Genomic DNA, 22026 nt, shown 5'->3' with positions numbered 1-22026 from the left:
AAGTCAATGCCCAGTCTCAGGCGCAAAATAAAATTAGCGGGAAAGACAAAATAAAACAGGTAAAGGTATTTAATGAAATGATGCAGATTACTAAAAGTAGACTTAAAAACACAAAGACATGCATATTACGTAAGTCAGCAAAGTAAAACAAGTGCGAATGAGTAAGTAAATGACCCTTGAAAAATTGGGGTACGGTATCGTTGTCTTTTTACGACTCCTGTGTCAAAAGTTAAGTAACTTTGTGAAGTGGTGAAATGTTAACTAATGTCTTATCTTAATCTTGTCTTTCTCGGTGTCAACTGTGGTGCAATGATAATTGACTGAGACAATTAGCTAACTGTATTTTTAACAACAAAAATGTTGGAGGCACAGAGAGGAGATTTGTAGCAAGGTTAAGATCTTCGTGTGGCTTTTAACCTCAAGCCTTTAATAAAAAAATTTTTCGTACAGACTGATAGCGGTTTTTATTTCTTTTGGTCAATTGCTACTTGTGATTATTTATGATCACATCTGAATATCTTAATTTGTATTATTGTCCCACATCATCCCCCCCCACTTTTCTTATTTGAAACCCGATTCCTTTAAACAATATCTTGAGCTGGTGAGAAAATTTTAATAAATTGTTTAACTGAACTTTAATATTACCTCAACAAAACACCTCTAAAGAGCTAAATACACTCTATAATTACGTTATTGTTCGGTTTAAAGCAAGCTCAAAATTGAAAATTATTGTAAAAGAATCTATCTTGATCACTTTACTAAACAGCTAATGATATTTCAATGAGGACATCATATCTGTTTTACCAACATTGACAATTACAATATTGGAAATACGATAAAAAATTGCAGAACATTTCTAAAGTTGAAAAGTCTTCTTGACAAAGGTTGACAAGGTAAGGACTCTAAATCGTGGCAAAGAAACAAAAATGCTAAAAAAATGTAAAATAAAAGGTCAAAGGTCAAACTCTTAGTATTTGGCAAATCATTGATGCCTTATGAATTATCTGTGCATTGGGATTTATTTTTGAAGTATTATCTTTTAATTCTATCGAGTGATCTTTGACAAATGTCTACGCGTCTTTTGAGTACTAAGATTCAAATTGGAGATCTGTAAACACCTATTTTGAATGATTAAATCCAAAATGAATAGAAGTTTTGTGCTTGAATAATGACGAAGAAAAATTCTTATTCACAGTCTTGTAGGCCTAGTTGTATTTTATGCCTCATAAGAAGGGAATACCGATATTACTAATTTTTGCACAATCGTTAAAGATTTCTCCCATTCTTTCATCGACATAAAATTTATATTTGTTAATAACTATTTTAATATAGTTTGCTTCACCTGGAGAAAAACAGAGTAAACAAATTCCTTCTTAAAAGATATCAATTTTTATGGCATATTTTGTTCGTGTGTTCACTCAAGCGGGAAACAGCATGCACTAACCAAAAACTGTATAAAGTATTTCATTTTTCATGTAATTGCTACACAGTGATTAATTATAAAAGCATATATGCATAATTTGCATTATTTTTTCATATTTCATTCAAAAAATGTTCTCTTCGTTTTTATCTTACTTCCAGCCTAAGCGTTGAAGTGTTTAACAATCAATTATTTTGCATACATCTTGAACACCTTGTACGATTTTTATTGTTAAGAATACGGTATATCTCGTGTCAATTCTACATTCCGTCGCTTTAATTAAAAGATTTTGAGGAAGATTGATATTTTTGTTATTACGAACAGAATACCGGTTTTAGAATATATTCCGTCCTTTTCTTCTTGAAGGTGAAAACCGGTATCACGTGACTAAATACCATGTGAAACTAGTTTGGTTGTTCCCCGATAAAATGAGACATGTAGATCTTTAGATTTCCCTTCTTTAAAAACAACCTCTTTGAACAAGAGGAATATCTGTTGATGACGTATTCATATTTTTCCTTTCAATCATTTATGCTTTCGATTATTAATGAGCAGGCATAACACAGACCCATTTTCGTAAATGCATGTTCCTCATGCATGTATCAGTTCTGTCTACATTTTCAGACTCGATACTAATATGGTCACTTGAGAATCTTGGAATCTATAGGATTTGAAGTTGCCATACGGCGATCATTCCGGTCGTTCCAGTTCCGATCATCATGCTCTGAACAGTATCTGACGTTCGTAACTAATTCCAGTAAAATAGAGAACACAATCCCTATGCAACATGAGTCGACTGTGCTATTTGTGTTTAGAAATGTACATCGTACGAAAATGGAGCTTTTCCTTGATGGCTTGCAATGGTACTTTGCAGTCTCTTCATACCGACTTTCCATAATGTAAAAAGCCAGAATGTTCTTTAATAGACATGAACCTTCTGGTGTTTACTTATAACCTTAAATATGATGTATTAGGGGAGTACCGTGGTAAACACATAGATAATAACGACTCGAAACTGATTTACAATTATATAAGCTTATGATATTCTCAAAACAAATTACATTCTAAGTACGGCCATAAAATTTAACTTTATGACTATAAAAATAGAGTCCACTTAATCGTATTTCTTACTTGGCTAAAGGAACGTTTTGAATTTCATACCGTTTCAAATCTGAATGAAACATATAATGGCGACATTTAAGGGTGTGTTCGAGTGCTTAAACCCCTTTTCACAATACCAGTCAAGAAAAAAAATACGGGCCTGTTAAATTGCGTAATAATGAATATTTCAGTAGATTTCTAAGTTCAATATTTAAACAGTTGCTTTTTCACAATTTGACATGATTGATAATGCCCTCTATAATCGTATTTTCTGCTTGCCTTAAAACGGCTTCGTGGAAGTCCAATCTTGGCACGGGTTCCGTATAGACTCCAGTCAGTGTTTGCTTTGACTTAATTCACTATCATGTTTATATTTCTCATTTAATAACAAAATTTGTTTCAATATTTACACTTTCCATTTTGTAAACTGACATACAATGCTTGAAGCTTTAGAATCGGTCAATTTGTTTGAATTGACAGCTTGATTGTTTTGACAGTAATTGTGAAGCTACTGTTGATATCAATTTTATTCCAATTAAGATAACTCTTTCTTTTCCCGTCATTCGTTTTATTACTTGTTCAACCATCAATCTTGTTTGCTCAAGTCATTACTGGTCTATACTTAAAAGTAAATCGTCGGGATCGCTTATTCTACCCCCTCTATTAATTCCGCCTTCGGAGAGTTCGATTTGGTTACGAAAACATTTGGAGATATTTATTTCGAAACTGAAGGTTTTTAGACGCAAAAAAAAAAACAATACACAAGTTCAGTCTTTTGATCGAAACGCTGTTTATTTTCTACTACTTAAACTGAAAAAAAGACCGTACAGTTGCGACAACGGTGAAGTGCACGTTTAGTACTGTAAAATTGACCCCTTTTTATTTCATACGTTTGAGAACCTTAATATAGGATTTCTTTCTCGTATAAAAAAAAGCTTCACGGAAGGAGTCAAAAACCAAAAAACCCATGCCAAAATGGCCCCCCCTCAACTTGACGCTTAGAAAGATCGTTTGTATAATGTACAGGATCCTATTTTGGATGTAACTTGAACAACCTGACAGACAGTTAATGTCAATCTCTTATTCTTGATATAAAATTGGGCTATTTTTTATTGCATATGATTATGCACATAAGTAGGGATGATGCATTTTTGTTCAGTCTTGAAAAGAATAAAAATATGCGTATTTAATGATTTCTACTTTATTTTCCCTTCTTTTTTTATAGTCTTTCGTCTTCAAATGGCTTTAACTGTGAAAATGGTTCGATGAACAAAAATCGAATTTTAAGGTATTTAGTACATCTTACGTTTCTACAAAAACAAATGTCATTATTTGCACATAAAACACAAACGAATAATGGGAAAATTCGTCAAATTTGCATTTCTTGTTATCATGTTCCCACAATAATCATTATTTACGGTTAAGATGCCATAAAAAGTCGCATTCTAATTCTTCAATTTGACAAAACTTAGACTACAGAATATGCAACATTTGTTCAACAGATCGTGTCATCGCAAGAGTGAATTATTGTTTTCTTTCTGGGTCTATGCATCTATAAGCATCAATATGCAATTTTTAAAGTATCCTTGTGCATGTTTAACTTCTCTGCCGTCTCAAAATCCCGCTCGAGCCGCGTGGGCGTAATCCATTTCATCATTATACGACAAGGCCTAATATGGAACTGTCGTCTGCTATGAAAGCTTCAACAATTTCTTTTTAACATCGAACACAAAAATAACAGTGTAAGATTTTACTATTAATTTTATAACTTTAATAACGAACAAAATTACATAACGCACTTTCTAAAGGGTGTGCATTTCAGTAGCCAAAAAATGTGATATTTATTTCTCTATTTTATTTGAGAGTGAAAGGAAAGAGAGTACCTTTGATCAGAAGTAAAATATAACCCAAGTAAATCCATAACTAATTCTATACACTTGACATTTCATAGGTTGCCTATCAGGTATTCGTTTTAAGCTTTGAAATATGTGGACCACGATGCCACAATGTCGTTATAAAATGCAAATTTAGTGGTTTTAAGAATATTTGGACTATATTATTGTGACATTGGGATTATGGGCCATGATTTTGCGTATTTTTCAATACAGTCAATACAAGTGTATAATTTGGCACCCGGCTATATTCAAAACTTGAAGTGAGATCTACATCTTTTGGATACAACCTAGAAACGAACCGACAACACAAGAGTACACGAGCACTCCCTTAAAACCTCGAATTAGCATAATAAGACGAAGCCTTATAAGGAAAATACTCGCTTATGGTTCTACCGCGCGCCCAAGTCGCGATTTGAAAAAGAGGAGGAGAATGCGGGCAACCTTGACGAGTACATATGTAAATCATAAATGTAGGGCCTTGTACACATTTTATGCCTATTTGAAACAAGAAATCCGTTGTACCTTCAGTTGTTTTCATATTTTAAAGATAACGACACTCTTGCAACTAATAAGAGCAGAAATGTACAAGACATAACTAATCAAAAGTTCTATGACTGTAAACACTCGTAAATTGATGTCATTGTGTGCATGACAATTTTAAGCGAAATTAAATTTCCAATATCTGCATTTATCATACTATAAAACTTGAAAAATTCGAAACTATTATATAATATTTTATACATGATGTATAATACGAAACTAAACTAAGCTACTTACCGTAGCGACGTCAACAATATATGGTAAAATGAGCAGCAGAGTAATCAACCTACAAAATAAAATATAGAATGATTTATGAAACGAATTATTAAGTTAGCTTATCGGCAAAAAACATTCTGAAAACCATTTAATAACATATTTTAGCTCCCACCAAAACAAAACTGAAAGTCTGAATGTCAAACATTCCTGTGCTTAAAATTCTAAATGACTTGCAACTTTATTGTAAGATTGATCACTTCAACCTATTATATAATTCATTATCTTCTATACATTTCTAGAAATAGTTGCGTTAGGAAAAGTCGGTCAAAAGGTACCTTAAATTTTACAAAGTTTAGATTAAAACCGTAAACTAAATTCCAATAACGCACATTGCCTAGCTTATCTGATGGTATTTCCTCTTTCTGTGGTACTATCATACATGTACTCTGTATTTTAAGCTTGTGATGACTGTAGGTTATGAAAATTATCATCATCATGACCTTTAAACTATATCAGAAAACCGGAAATAGGAAGAACGATGAATAAACTTGATTGGTTTCAAGAATTTGAAGTAAAAACTCCAACGCAAATTAATGGAATTCTTATTTAATCACATTCTCAAAATTAATCACATTGTACAGAGAAGGTTGAATTAAGAACATGCAAATCATTTTCTGTACTTTTTAGTACCTTTAGAGGATGGTTCAATACTATTGAAATAAATACCTTGCATTAAATCACCGACTCGTACAAGATAAATTCTTGAGCACGGTGCAAATATCCATGACACAGTTTTAGTGTATAGTGATCAATTATAGTGTTTTGATTTTAATTAAATGCATACTTTTGTGTACATAGAAGACTTTTCACACCTTCTCGTTGTACTTGAACAGTTGCTCAACAGTATGGTCTTAGCAATCATATTTTTTTCTTTATTTTAAAAGTGATATCAACACAAATATTTACTGAAATCAAGTCAAGAATATAGGGTTTTCACCGAGGTGCCAAGTTCAAAATGCTATGGATAAGAAAAACAAGTTTGATATTTTCTCTATTTTTTTTTGGCAAAAATTACTGTAAAGTTATCCTGGGGACTTCAAAAAGTACAATTTATATAATTCTGTTTTCAACATACTTTGGATGTGCTGTTCTTGTTACAAATTTTACAAAGATTTGTTTTCTCTAGTTTTAAAATAGTTTAATTGCCACGTGATAATCATATTTCCAATGAATTTTGCTTCATATCATAAAACATAATTCATATGATAAAGTATATCTATAGTCGCCACGCAGCCAGCAAAATATACGAGTTTTATCCGATGATATGGGGCTTAAACTTGTCGGCCAACCTGAGAATTATGCGATGTATGAAATAAATTCGGAATGTTTGGGATATTTAAGGTAACCTTATTCAGCAGTTTGAAGGTTGGTTATAATGAACCTCGACACATGATGCTACTTCATAGTCGTGTACATATAAGACATAATTTGCGTTTCCATGGAAACATAAACAACCATCTTTTATCAATTCTAAATGAAAAGGGTTATTTCGACTAGACAAGAGTTCCCTTTTTAATAATCAGAGACAGTAAAAAAATTAAATTATTACCATATGTATGGTTATTAAAGTACAAGAAAAGCGTGCTTGATAGATTGAAGATGCGCCAGCCTAAAGTCGTGCTGTCGCAAACGTAGTTAAGATCTTGATATTCTTGATTTCATAAATAAAATTTGTGTACAAAAATTTCGACTTGGAAATAGCTTTCTTTTCAAAATTGTCAATATCTTTTTGAAGTAAATATTTTAAGCAAACACTTGTTTAGGTAGTCATAAATTTTCGGACAAGGTTGTTGGTATTTTAAAACATACAGAAAGTACGAAGAGGTAACAGTTCTCCGACGGTCTTACGCATTAGATAGATCTGTACAAATGGTCCCCACTAATGGAAAAAAAAGCATTTTCTTCCTGTACCAAAACTCGGCACATCACCTTTTAATATGTGTATAACAGTAACCAATTGGGACTTTCATAAAAAGTTTGTCCTGAAATCAGTTCAAGGTTACGTAATAGGCTATACAAGTCTTTCACGACAATTTTTCAGAAGAAACGGCTGATGCCAACATAAATGTTTTAATAAAATGTATACACTTACTAAACAAACACTTGTTCACTAGCCGGGTGATAAACAGCATAATAAACTTCACATATTTAGCCAACTAAAACTAAATTGTCATTTTCTGACCCATCACAACCTTGTCAAAGATCAACAAAGCTCCGTATAAAACTACAATTCATGTTACGGTACAAATATTGCCGTTTTTCAGATAGCCTATACAAGACTTTTGCCCAGAGGAGGTCAAACATTTCACTTTTTTCTTTTGCATGTTTAAATACATATATTAAGATTTCTTGATTCAATATTTTGATAGGAATTTTACTTATTGAATAAATATTACGGAAAGACTTCTTAAGTAATAAGATTATGTTTTATTATAGCGATACTGAGCCTAATTCTACAACAATAAAACAAATGGAAGATAGTGTTATTGATCCCCACTTAAGGACAGGTGTCAAATTTCTCAATTTTAACATTTTGGGGCTGAAAAAGCACACCACTTACGGAATAAAGACAAGTTATTCCGAGGGACGTAATGTTGGACCACAGATTCTTGTTGTCTGCGACAAAAAGGTCGATAAACTTGAGCATGTTTAACGTAAATTAAAGACTAGCCGATTGCAGCTTATTATGTCATCAAAAAAGACTCAGGTAGTGCGTAACAAACAGCTTATTTGTCAAAGAGATGGTTTGCTTCATTCAGATTTTCTTTGAACTAAATTTAAACGTTTTTAGGACACGAGATTCATACAGTTTTAATAAGGCAATGTGATTCTTGTCAATGTTGCACGAAAGTTCAAAAATGTGGCCTCCGTATTTTACATGCATACAATTACAGAACTTCAAAATATGTCGTTAAGATATATTTTACATATGACTATTAAATTCGCGCTAATTTGTAACCATCAAAACAGATTACATCTATTAGGTGATATTTACATTAAACGACGAATTATGGACAAAAACCATCCTATTCCCGGGGGCTTATGTGACACATCTTTGTCAGACTTCAAACGAATCTTCTAATCTTGCCTAATGAGAATTTTCGTAGCCGAAATCCTTCTAATAAATGTACATCAAGGCCCGAAAAGGGTTTTATATTGTACGCATTATGTGTATTGCGTTTTGACCACACAAGAATCAACTAAAGTTTCAAATTGTGCAGTAAGCCCTTTAATATGTCGACTAACAGGTAAACTCGCATTGAAAACTTCACTGATTGTCACTTTAACGTTAGAAAATCGCGATAAGATTTGCCCTACAAAATAACTGAATACGTCCTCCGATCAAAACATGACAGGCCGAACAAAAAGCTAGTCAAAATTGAACTTCGTTGAATTCAAAGAAAAAATAACACAATTGTCCAAATATTGTTCGCGTACAACCTTTGATCACTTGGATATTGTTGATTTCAGCAGGTGTTCGACTGTCCCCGAGCAGACGACACTGCCAAACCACGAGATCCTGGGCAGACGACATTTCCAACAATAATTTAAGAAATTTCTTGAGGTAATTTTTCCACAACATTACAATGGTAGTTATTTTTACATAGTTTTTTAACATAACTTGAGGTAAACAATTTCACAATGACCACTGGTATTTTGTTTCTCAAATACGCCCCTTTTCTAGAGTTTTCCGACCACTCGGTGTGGAGTAATTGTGATTTGGAGCTATCACAGTAGTTAAAATGTATGTTTTTTCAGTGACTTTGAATAGTTCATATTTTTATCAGGTTCTCTCGAAATCCTGCTTTGTTCATGTCGTCGGTAATGTGTCTGAAGTTTGACCCAAACCTTTTTCGTAATTGTTAACTTTTTACTACGTGTAATTTTAAAAGTGGGTATCTGACCAAAGCGAATGGTTTGCCTTGCAAATCTCCAAGTAAGGTGTAAGAAGGTTAGATTTTGACCACGATATTGCTAAAGGTCCGACAATAATGGTCGTATATATAAAGGCTATTATTTGGACACTTGTGGTCGTCTATAAACTGTAATAAGACAATTTGATGTAGTTTTGCCTTTAAATGGGTCCATTTTCTTCTATGTACAAAACCTTTAAGCAGTTTAATTTAACTTAAATAAACTCTATGAACAAACTATGTCGGAATTGATTATCTCGAGGTGGTTGCTGCGTGATAAATTATCCACATGCAGGCGTAGAGCCGTCTTTTATTGCTCGGGCCATTGTGGTCTCCGGGACTCACGGCGTATTTGATATGGTATGCGTCTCTATAAATTTGAATGAAGGTTTTTCACAAGGCTTTACCAATGTCAAGATAAAAAAACTTAACTTTTCTATAAAGAGACATAATCTAAAATCAAACCCTTTGACAAAAAGTACTGATTTGAAATATATGCAAATTAGAACCTCAACCTGGCCTCGATAAAGCACTATCTTGAACATCTAATTCAGTTTATCGTTATTGAGATGATAGCATTAACTGACCCCTATATCAATAACTATACACTGCAAACGTACGTTTAATCTTCAAATAAATATTATCTGTGAATTTGTATATTTAAAATGTAAATATTATCCAAATACAATAGTTATATTATTTGAAGGGTGCCATCTAACAAAATACCAACTTGTTCAATACATGTATTTGAATTTCATTCAATTAGAAGTTGATTTTAATTCTCGCGACACCTATTGATATACATTGTAAATGGTCAGACACATTTTTGATATTGTACCCATTCGTACTTGTTTTAATAACGTGCCAGCTTCAAATAAGAACGTGCTTGCTTAAAATAAGAAAATACAAATAGGCTATGAAAATAATATAGCAGACTAAAAGACGGATAACATGTATGGGTGACCGAACCGAACTTGTCAAATAGTCCTTTATAAAACCAGTCTTGCATACAATAACAAAACAAAACAGACTGACTGACATGAAACGGGATATAATTTTATATGCCAGTGTAAAAAAATACTAGCGCGTGCATACATACTTATAGCCCATTTGTAAGTTAAGGATTACACTTAACTAAATATATCATATCGGTTACATGCCTTACAAAAGCTGAAAGCTACGGTGACATCTAAAACGGACGGAAAAGGGCTCCAAATATCCGCGACGAGCCTTGTCGCCTCCAGATGAGCGGAAGAAAATATTGCAGTTGTAACGTTTTCCAAAAAACAAACAGTGAAACAATGAAATTATCTACATGCCTCTGTAAGCATGTTTACATAAAAGCAGAAAAGGAGAGCTTAAGTCGAGATATTTAGATTTATCACATTTAACGATTGCACTATGCACGAAATTAAGTCTCCAGTTCAAGCAGATTTGATCAATCCGTCTTGCTTGTCGATTTCGCAAGTCGAAAAGTCGATATGAACGTGATCGGCTTTACAACACCCCATGGTTCTATTCTTAATATTACTGTCTGCATTTAAGAACTATCTTAAAGGGGAGGATCATCGAATCACACCATTTTATACTCAGTTTATTGACACTATTTGCTTTCTCCTTGTTCTATTGAAATGTTTGTATGTTCTGGTTGCTTCTACGGACACTTTTTTGAGTCGGTGACAATCGTATTAAAAATGAGAAACTTATAGCCGTCTAAAAGATTTCTTTACACAAAAATGCAACATTAATACTCAAGAGATACATTTACAAAAAAATATAATATTAAAGCCCTGAATGAAATTTTAATACAAGACAAAAAATAAATGCAGCCGTAATTGCTTAAATAACTTTTGTGTAAGAATATGTTAAATCAGACAAAAAAATTATAAATAATATTTAAAGATAAATAAAAACAAACCTGCATGGATAACTAAACCCCGTAACACTTTTCCTCATAATGCGTCAAGACCCCGGTGTCGGATGCTTTTGGCCATGTTAAGTTGCTTACAAAGTCACTTGGCCATCTGCAGGGGTGCACATTCATGGAAAACATACGGTCTTAATTCCAAAATACTCACTATATATTGTATACTTGGCGAAAAAAAATAACAACTTAATAAAATACAACTGAAATGTTTTTCCGTGATTTTTTTATTTTGGATCAAGTACGTGTAGTTAAATATGCTCCCATATCTACAGAATATCGTACGAAAATATATTGAAAGAACTCATTTTAATCCTTGGTTACATCTCACTATTTTAGAAACCTCCACATGCACTGAATTAAATGGAAACTAGCACATGTGCAGAAAAACATATCCATCTCACTGATAATTTATTTAAAATCAAATTCTATTTTAGGATTGTAATAAAATCCAGCGAGAGTTGTCGACTTTACGTTCTTTCTTTATTCACGTAGATAAAAATGCACATATTACCACATTTATTAATGAGCTATAAGTGATTTTCACTTTCATGTTTCATTATTTGAGCCTGCAAGCTTTACAATTCAACTACTCCCGACTAAAGTCACCTGTGTGTATGATAAAGTCTCTCGAGATGATCTGTGTTCCCCTTACCATGACTCTGTATTTTGATTGGTCAAATGCCGAAACAATGCAAAACATGAATAAACAACAGTTTAGTCTTTTTAAAATCCTTAATATGGTTTAAATAGTACAAATGTACAAATATTCTTACGTAGAGCTATGATTTTTTTCCAGATTGAAAAGTTTAAATGAAAAAATCTTTTTACTACTTCTAAGGTAAATCTCGAGTCTATCTAAGTTTAAAACTTTCCTCGCATTATTCGTGAAATTGATTTTTGATACGGATGTCAAAAATAAATTTGATACACTCCTTCTTTTTTTTCTTATACCTTATTTGCATTTCGGTACAAAATATTACCTTAAATGTGCAAGCTATTTAAAAATAGTTCTCGTATGTTGACAAGATAAACTAACGGTTTTTACTTTATTTAAACTAATTTATTCCATGTTTATATTTTTGTTTGATTTTATGGACTTGTACAAACACTCAATGTGTATTGAAACGAATGCATCTTCCCTGTTTTATTGTCAAGTGATTGCATAATATTTATTATCTATAAATACCTATTTATACACATATACATGTGAACTTTATAGTAAGAAATTTTTGATAGACAATTATTATTTAATAATCTTTTTACACTATAGTGCAAATGTACTTATTGTTTACATAACAACATATAATTTTTAGAATGTTAGTTGTTATAAAAATATTTTCTAAAGGAATATTTTCTTGAATATAGAGTGTTGCTTCAGATTTATATTTTGGCATAAATGAGAGAAATTATAACACCAAAATCTATCACGTCCCTTTGATAATCGACATTTGACTGTTAAAAGTAAATGTCAATTTTTTAAACAAACACATGATTGCATTCATATAAAGTTGACAGCGATAGCAAAAAATCGAACACAGTATACTTTCGATTTTGCAGATAATCCCCAGTATATCCCGGGTAATACGCTAAGAGCCCGAGACCACCCCGAAGGTTGTAATATTTGTTTCTTTGACACATTTGCAATTATTTTCCTATTATGGTCTTCAGCTGGGTAAATTTCGCTTACCTCCCCTTCCGTGTATCAATAACTTGTGATAATGGTCTTTTGATTTTTTACAAGGGCTTGACTTTAGTATTTTGACATTCAATACAACAAAATGAACAAATATTGGTTTTATATTCATCCGGAAAATATTAATCGTGTGAAGTACTTGATAGAATATACCAGAACTATCAGAGGATGGTTTACTTCGACTAAAACACATTAAAAATAACATGTATATATTTGTCCCTCCGTGACCGATTATGTCGAGGACAAGGAGAAAACGAGCTGTGGGATTTTTTTCAAGACCTCACTAGACGAGTTAAGTAGTGTTTATGATTTAAGCATTATTGAACAAGAGAACTAAGATCAATGTAAGTTTGAAAACAGTTTCCCGAGAACTTGTATCTGATTGCGCACATCGACATAGCAGTGGGGGACCCAGAAATTCTGAAAAGGGAGGGGCGCTGACTGGCCTAATGGGGCCTGCTCCTGTAAATATTTTTAATATATTATATTTGGTATATAATAAACCAAACTTTTCGAGCATAAGTGGGAGGGTGCCCCCATCGATACGCTTACGCATAGAATGTTGTGGAACCGGTCAGTGGAAAAGAAACTAAACCAAGTTTCAGCATTTTTGTTTGTTTGTTATACGTCTTTCTCGTTAAGTTATTACTTTCTACTGGTTTCAATATTGCTATTTATTCTGACTGGTTTTGTTGCAACAATTAGTGACCAATCAGGAATGATCGCGAAGCTTTTAATATTTTTCCACAGTGGCCGGTTTTTTTAAGGGAGGGAGTTGTGATCACGCAAAGTACTTTAACCCGCCGCATTTTTTGCACCTGACCAAAGTCTTGTTTCGTTCATCATTCATTCATTTCATTCATGAGATTCTTCATCCCCGTAGGGTTATTGTCTCTTTAACATATTCACCATATCCATTCTCGTTATATTTTCAACACCAAAAAGTTTAAGTGTGAGTGCCATCTTGAGTGCAGCATCTGTTATCACATCACGCTTGCACTAATTTATACCTAGGAACAGAAACTACATACACTGTATCCCGAAACAATGAAAAATGTTTGCATTTCAAATCAGGCGAGAGAGCGTTCAAAACATTTGATATTCAAGTTAAGCCTTATAAAAGAAAAGTATTTGGAACCAGATATTTTCACATTTATTCTTTTTCAAGACATTTTTATATTTCTACTTAGTTTGTTTGGCATGTTATACTCTCTTTAGTGGCTACTATCATGAAATATTGGCAAAAGTAACAGGGTGAAAAAAGAAATCGTACCGCATCTGATTAAATGTGTCGTTAGCACTATACATGTAAATGGGCATACTGTTGTAATTTATAGTACATGTATTTAAAGATTGTATTTCCCAGAATTATTTATTGTGACACTTTATCTGTCAATATGTTTCAAATTCAATTTTAAAGACTAAGTATGTAAAAACACATGTCTCTCATGAATAAACAATTAAATTCCATGCATGCCTCCGTGATTTATTTTCTATTTTTATTTTTTGAGAAATAAAAATTGTCTTTTTTCCCATCCAGGATGTGTGTATAAATGAATGGGTATTAGGTTCTTGTGAAGTCATTACATAATCGGAAACAATATCAGAATTACAGGAAATACCTTTTTGTTGAATGAAATTAAAATATAATTCATTCGTTTTTGCGGTCAAGGTTTATGACTTTTATACAATTTATCTTTTTTAATTGCCTTTCATGTGTCTTAAGTTCACTTAACTTTAAAATGTAGGTGAAAAGTGGCTTTACCCACAATATTTGCTTTCGGCACAACCGCAGACGAAACATCTTGTCTGTATAAAGCCGGAAGCGTAAGCGATTGGTCGATTGGTATTACTATTGCCCAACAATTAATCAAAGACAGCAATCTATAACGGCCCACTTTCTATTCTTCTTAAACATTTATAGAATCTTAATTGATTGCTAGTATTTGATGTGTATCATTTTATTTACAAATAACCCATGGCTTGTTTAATTTTGAAATATTACTTTAAAATTCATTGAAATTGAACTTCAGTATTAAATTGACACCGTATGGACGCGACAACATTGTCATTTGGACACCGTAGGGGCAGAAATAAAATTTCTTGTTTAGTATTTTAAAAACTGACCACAATTTTAATATGCATCAAAATCTATGTTAATATCATCATATTTTCGCACAAAAAAAGCTTTACCAGAAACCACTGTCGGGATGTACGCTGAACAGACCTACAGACATAATTTCTGTATGCTCTGATTTTAGTTCACCAGGTGATCATAAACAAATAAGTAAGTAGGCTGTATTTTGCATATCAACTTATTTCTTATTGCTTTTGACATCCTATCCTGGTTCATAATCTGAAACAATATTGTCCTGTTTTGGGATTTTTTTTCTTGGTAAAATAAGTGGGACATTTAAACTTAGTCAACTCTTAGGTTAGCCCCAATTATACCAAATATTTTTCTCCTCGCTCGGAAAAATCTTCTTTTTAATACATATAGCTTCGAATTGGTACAGCCCCTTCTTATAAGGCTATATATATACATCTGCCCAGTTTCCTGTTTATTTCATATCACGTAGTCTTCTCCGACCCTTAGTATCTAAAATATTGTTCTTCATTATCAGAAAAACTGCTGCTGACAGCTTCGCATTGGCAGAAGCCCCCTTTTACAACACTATAACTATACATCTACGTATCCTGAGGAAGTAGTGGGTGATTGATGAACTGATTGTTTCGTAAATTGATGTATAGTGCCCTCGTTGATCAATTACACCTGTCTTGAGGCCTTATTTTACTTTTGATATTGTATCAAAAAGCATTAAAATTTCTAAATCAATGCAATAAATTTCCTAAAACTGTGACCAGATTTAGGAATTAGAAAACAAAATTCAAGATGAGCCATTCAACAGTAACAACTGATTGTCCATAAGATGTCATTAATTGTCTAAAATAAAACAGTAATTAGAAATGATATTTGAATGAAAAATATGTACATATGTAGGTGGTTCTAAATGAGAAAGACATTCTACAATGTAGTTGACATTTTCATAAGCCACATTTCTCTTTTTGGACGCGATGAATGATTTCTTTGCTATTTCTTTGGTTTACTCCCATTTTATAATTATTTTTATAGCCGTTGGAATGCTCGATAATTTCAAAGGACCTTTTTTTATATTTTATACATGCACAGATAGAATAGAAAAGAATCAACTCAGTTTGGACACTGTAACCAGTAACATGTACACAATATTACGGACACCTTACAAAATATAAAGAATGAAAGAACGTTGATTGTAAACGATACACAGTCAAAAGTGCTACATAAGATATGTTCGATTCATACGATTATCGTATGTCACGCCTCTCATGATTCTTATGAAGTGTAAGATGGTCGGCTTACGGAATTAAACTTGTTGTAAGGGTCACCAACATGAGCATAACTGTTCAAATTAAATTATAATTATTTTTAGTGAAAGATGAAAAGAGTTAGAAGGTTGCCAGCAGCAAATATGGAGTATCAATCAATCATGAGGACAGACTTAGTTTTTTTTTGTCGTTTTCGGCAGTCGCTCGAAAATACATGTTCAACACTCTGCTTGGGTTTCTTAAAAAGCACATGATGCTGATAGTAGCATCAGTTTAACGCTACAATCCGAATTTCTCATTTTTTATATTTTTTTTCTGGGTGTTTCCATATTAATAATAAAATAAACAATACCGACTGTAATGGCTGATCAAGAAAGTTTTATGAGGGGGTTCCGATCTAGAAAAATGAAATTTCAACGCCAGGAATCCTCCCTTAGACCCACCACTGCAAAGAAATGAGAAATGAGACAGATGCAATACTTCGTCAATTACGACACGGCATTAAAGCATCTGTGTGTTTTATTAAAAGATAGGAAACATAGGTTATTCATCTCAGTGGCACGTTGTGTAAAACAGACGGTTGCGTCACGCGGCTGTCAATGAACCTTCTTTAATTGTTCCATCGCAGACCATTATTTTCCTATTATAGAATAACTGGCTTCTATTAAATTTATTTAATCAATTTCAAATTGAAATTAACTGTTTTTAGAGACACTATCTCATTTAAACCAGGCCGTAGGTCATGATAGTTAAACAATGTGTATTGATACCAATCAGATACATGTAATACATCAATTAGGGTTTTCACTAACTGATAATGTCAATTTTCAGTGCGGGACCTATTTCGATTGGTTAATGCCTATGGTTATTTCCTAATTTGGGAAATAGTGCATGACCATAAAATATCTTTATTTTTTGTTTCTCAAAGTGCATGCATGTCTTTGTAATGAGTTTCTATATTCCCACAATCAACGTACGCTTACTATGATTCACCAGTAAACTGGTGTGCGAATATTTTCGGGGTTTATATCTTAATAATCATGTAATTCCATGTTGGTCGCTTTTAATCAAATTATTAATTTTCTTAATTTTTTTTACTCACACAAATATCGATAGTTTTTCTGCTTGACAATATTTTTTTAAATATTATAATAATTCGTACATGTATTTGCAGTACATTGTATATTATACCAGGAAGTCACAAATAATCTATTTGATAAATGAACATAACTTCACTGAGCTTTTTAGTCCAATACGAAGTGACTACATTTTTTACGAAGCCGTCAGTTTAGTGTGTTTTCAGAATAGTCTTAGAAACGTTCTTTCCCTTGTCTTAAACTTTTCAATTGAACGCCAATCTTCAATTCAATACATGTACATAGTTACATGCAACTTCAATGTTACAATATCTCCCATGAACTGAATATAGGGATTCCTTAATAACAAAGAAGAAATTCGGAAGACATCTGAGAACACAGATAGGCAATAAAAAGCGCAACAAGACAAACTGCATTGTAGTAGTCAACAAGAAACTCAGACTCATTCAAAAACTTTGTGCTCCAGCTAGTCGAGTTTGGCGGGAAATGATCTTGAATTGGGTTGCGATCAAGTAACGAGTCTTTTATGAAACGAAAAAAAAAATAGACTATTTAGCGAATCCACGATAAAGTCGTAATTTCTTACATGTAATATATACAGTTGTCTTCTTCTGAAAACTTAATCTAAACTTGAAAAATCCAGGAAGAAAGTCTTATTACCCTTCCCAGAAGTGTGAAGGAAACTGATGCAAAGTTATCAAATTCCTCTCCACAATTATAAACAAGTCCAAGGTGCAGGTCAACATTACAAAATATCATATTTACATTTCTAGATCCTTGTTATGGTGGCATCTGAACAACTGAAACACGGACTTACTTGTTAAATCTATTAACCATGGAAATCCAAATCTCTATTGCGTTATTTTAATCCTTAAATCCTATATAAGCTTTACTGTCACAAATAACAAGGTTTTAAACTCTTTTTAGTTTATTAAGTGTAAATATGTAAGTATAGACAATTATAGATGCCCCTGACGTCACAGAACGGAAGTGAAAGAACAGCGGTCCATTTCCCCGTACGCAAAAAACAAAATTGTTAAAATTCCAGCCATATTTGGGGTGTCTCCCTTTAATCTCACGACCCTAAGGCTTGGGTACTCGTAATCTACCAGGCTAAACTCTTTCATCCCGTAAGGTAGGGTTGTAAATAAGGAGTTAATGTTTATACAAGGGTAAGTGAACAAGGATATTTTAAGATTTACAGCAGTATCGTTTACCAGCTATTACATGACTTGGTGTATTTACTCTGTTAAAGAAGAGCCCACACATTTTGCATTCAAATTACCTACTAGTATATTTTGTCTAAACACACATGTAATTTATCCATGTTTTAACAGAATTCAATTCAAATTTTGAACAACCGCTCCTGAATATCATTGACGGCTAGATTCAGTGAGGAATTTTCACTTCAGATATAGAAGACGATACATCTGGAGAGTTTCTGTTGCATTATTAATGTCCACAAACATGTACAATGGAAAAAAGCAACCAGTAATTGTTGACACAAACCTATAATAAGGTATACTGTAGAACATGTCAAATCCGACAACACTCGACTTATCTGACGTTTTCTATCAGTTCCAGATAATTCTTCTTTTTGCTATTTTCAATATGGATGTACTAGCAGTATATCTCATTTGTCACAACTATCTGGTTCTAAATTTCGTCCGTTTAGACAGGTGCCGCTTTGTGTATTTGTCCGTAACCGACCGTTATACGAACTCTGCAAACAGCGTATATTCACGTCAACGTCTTTCTTCAAAGACCATGACCTTGAACAATCGTTATTATAATATGAATAATTTCTCAGACGTGGAATTTTAATTAAAATCAAAAATCGATTTGATTTTTTGCTTAACTCATGCTGTTTCGATATCTCAATATGGTCACAAATATTTAGGAATAATTATGTTAAAAGTTTTCGTATGTTTGGAAGAATGGTGCACTAATTTACATGCAGCTCGTATGCATTCCATGTTTATATAATGTTTCTTTGTATAAATGTACTTTATTTGGCCATGTTAAAGTTAATAACGTATGCAACGTGAGAACCATGCCCTAATAGAAATAACTTTTGTATTATGTAACTCAAAACTTCGGATCAATGATTGATTGCAATCCGTAATGATCTTTTGAATGAAGACATTAATACTATAATATTACACTCAATGCATAAATTCCCCTTATATAACAAATGCTGAAGATTATCTATCGAGTGCACCGGAGTCATTCAAATGCATTTACCTGTGAAGTTTAATGTCTCGGAAGCCAACCACATCCTGGTACGTAGTGGAACCGAGAAGAGGTTTAAACATCCAAAGTGCAAGTCTTGAGCAGAATGACAAATAATAGGAAGTATGCTACTTCATTAGGATTTGTTTATAATACCTTGTCCAGTATTTAAAGAATGCAAACAATTCTGATATCAAAACAAGCGTCAGAACTGTTGATACACGTATTAAGGATTGTCCATCCTATGACCAGTTGTCATATTGATAAAAGTCAGTGTATGTTTGATTACCCGAAATTTTTCTGGCTTTTATGGACTGCCAAACTGATGAAACACATTCCTGTACTAGTATGTAAATTGTTGTCGATAAGAGGTCTATTGACCTTGACGGTGCACCTGGCCCATGATCCCAGTTTTTAGTGGAGTCCGAGTTGCTCATTTGATTTTGTTACATTATATGTGTGATTTTAGTTACTTCGTGTTCTTTGTTGTGTGTGTCTGTTTATAATGTCTGGTCTTTGTCCCTGGATCTCATTCTTGTGATTACCGCTATAACCTTGGTTCCCTTGATTATTCTTGTACATTCGACTATGTCCGGAGACAGGTGAAGAGAAGTTCGGAATCTCAAAATACTCGAGTTACTCTACTTTATTGTTTACACCTGTCCCGAGCCAACATTTTTTGGCTGTTTTGTCCATTTTTGTTCCTGTTGTATATCATAGTTTGTTTGGATTGACTTAAAAGAGTTCGTGTTGTACAATTTCGTTGACTTATGACTAGGGTCTGTAAATGTCTTGCCCTGTAATGTAACTCCTGCTCTGTTAAGTCCACCAGCGTGTTGTATTTAATCTTATAATTAGGATCGTTGTCTCATTGTTCACGTCCCCTGAAGCTTCGCTTTGTTGTAAGGGTGTGTGTGTGTGAAAATTCTGTTTTATCACAATCGGGGCTATATACAATGATGTGAAACCCTATACATACTGAATAAATCGGCGATAACAAAATCGTTCTAGCTGGATCTAGCTAAATTAAATGAATAAATGATACATGGGAAAGGTTTTTTTCTCGGTACTTCAACATCGTTAGAGATTCGTTAACTGAAACTATAGGTCTTCATACAATAATCGTCGTTTCTACTTTCCCCCTGATTATTTGGCAACCATCTTGTCAATCGCCTCCGCAAACCTAATAACCGCTTCCTGGTTTACCACGTATCACTATGGTCTTATCATAACTCATTAAGAATTCGCAAACCTCATTACAATACTGTACCAATTTGCACAAAAAGGCGTTGTTTTATAATGAGTCTGGCAGACGTGTTTAAAAAACTTTGAAATAGCTAATACACCTCTGCGAAATAGATTCATCTTGTTTGATGATGTCTAATAAAACATACTTACGTGTAACTCGCATTTCAGTTCTGAAATTCAAATGTTTCTATGAAGTGTCCATTGATATGCTGCTGCTTTCCTTTTCAGAACGACGAAGGGGGCAACTAAAGCTTATGTATCTTTTGCCCTTATGAGACTTGATTTTATTTCAGCTAGAACGCTTTTTGTTATCGAATAATTGAGAATGTGTAGGATATTACGTAAATATATATAGCTCCGATCAAAGAAGCCATCTTAGATATTCACGAACTCGCGAGATGTCTCGGTGTCTTATTTTATAACTCATTAATTAAAACTCGACCAGATTTCTTTATTGACGGACAAGAGGTCAGTTTAATGTTACTGAACACTGCACGTGTTTATTTTGTCACAGGTGTACAGTCCTGACAAGGGACCCCACCAAAGGCTCATAAATGGGCCTAAGGTTTCCAAACACAAAATAATTCATGCATACCAACATACAGGTCGACGGACCAGATGTTCCAGTGTTTTTCCGTTTTGGCACGCACACAATTTGTTTATCTCGGATCTCACAGTGTGATGTATACAGGGGTATCATTGGACACTGCGTTATCACATAAAGTAAACACTTAACCGTGAACGAGCTGATAGTGTGATAACATCCGAACTGTCAATCAAAGGACATCAAATAGCAGACGGTTAGTCCGTGGGCAGACGACAACTGATTGTACAATCATCACCCTATATTTTCGTAAAAATAGCCTTTTATGGGAAAGGAAAATCTCAAATTTGAAGGGAAACTACCACTTTGGTGTACATATAAACCAGACATAATTGTTGATAACACAATCTAAAAAGCAACTGATAGGTTTTGTGTTTCCCTAAATTTCCAGAACCCCATTGGGGGTATCCCCTCTGTATTTCCCTTTGTTACGTAATAACTACATTGGCATGGCATAATTTTCTGTCTGCCTCTCTAACAACTGATTTTTCTGATTTTCTACCATGATCATATATTTTCCAAAATAATGGTTTACAAGTTGTACGAGTGCGACATTCATTTACAAAAACCAACTAACTACAGGGATGGGTTCAGAGATTCATAAGGGAGGAGTACCAGGCGACCATTTTCTCAATTGTTTCAAACATTTGCGCGAAATAAACCAAATTTTCCAATAAAATGGAGGGTTGCAACCCCCTTGAACTCCGCGTGAA

General features: G+C 33.3%; 1 protein-coding gene across 4 annotated transcripts in view; it reads right to left on the bottom strand.

The window, feature by feature from the left end:
- The window catches only part of LOC148620731 (uncharacterized), a 34447-nt gene that overhangs the window by 9167 nt on the left and 3254 nt on the right, over window positions 1-22026 (bottom strand). Inside the window, exons 1-2 of one of the 4 annotated variants that reach the window (XM_088574477.1) lie at window positions 19474-19559; window positions 5194-5242 (exon numbers count right to left, since the gene is read on the bottom strand). In XM_088574477.1, coding sequence (XP_088430603.1) covers window positions 5194-5242; window positions 19474-19544 — 120 coding nt within the window. In that variant the 5' untranslated portion in view covers window positions 19545-19559. Of the gene's footprint in view, window positions 1-5193; window positions 5243-11064; window positions 11708-18046; window positions 18147-19473; window positions 19560-22026 lie in introns of those variants that run through there. The other 3 variants (XM_088574481.1, XM_088574478.1, XM_088574480.1) reach the window with 3 other exon arrangements.

Source organism: Perna viridis, chromosome 3 (assembly GCF_037379345.1).
Source record: "Perna viridis isolate PV_CMFRI_1.1 ecotype Kerala chromosome 3, ASM3737934v1, whole genome shotgun sequence".
In the NCBI taxonomy this organism is placed as follows: domain Eukaryota; kingdom Metazoa; phylum Mollusca; class Bivalvia; order Mytilida; family Mytilidae; genus Perna; species Perna viridis.
Note: the sequence above shows the minus strand (reverse complement) of the source record. Positions and strands in the feature narration are given on the sequence as shown.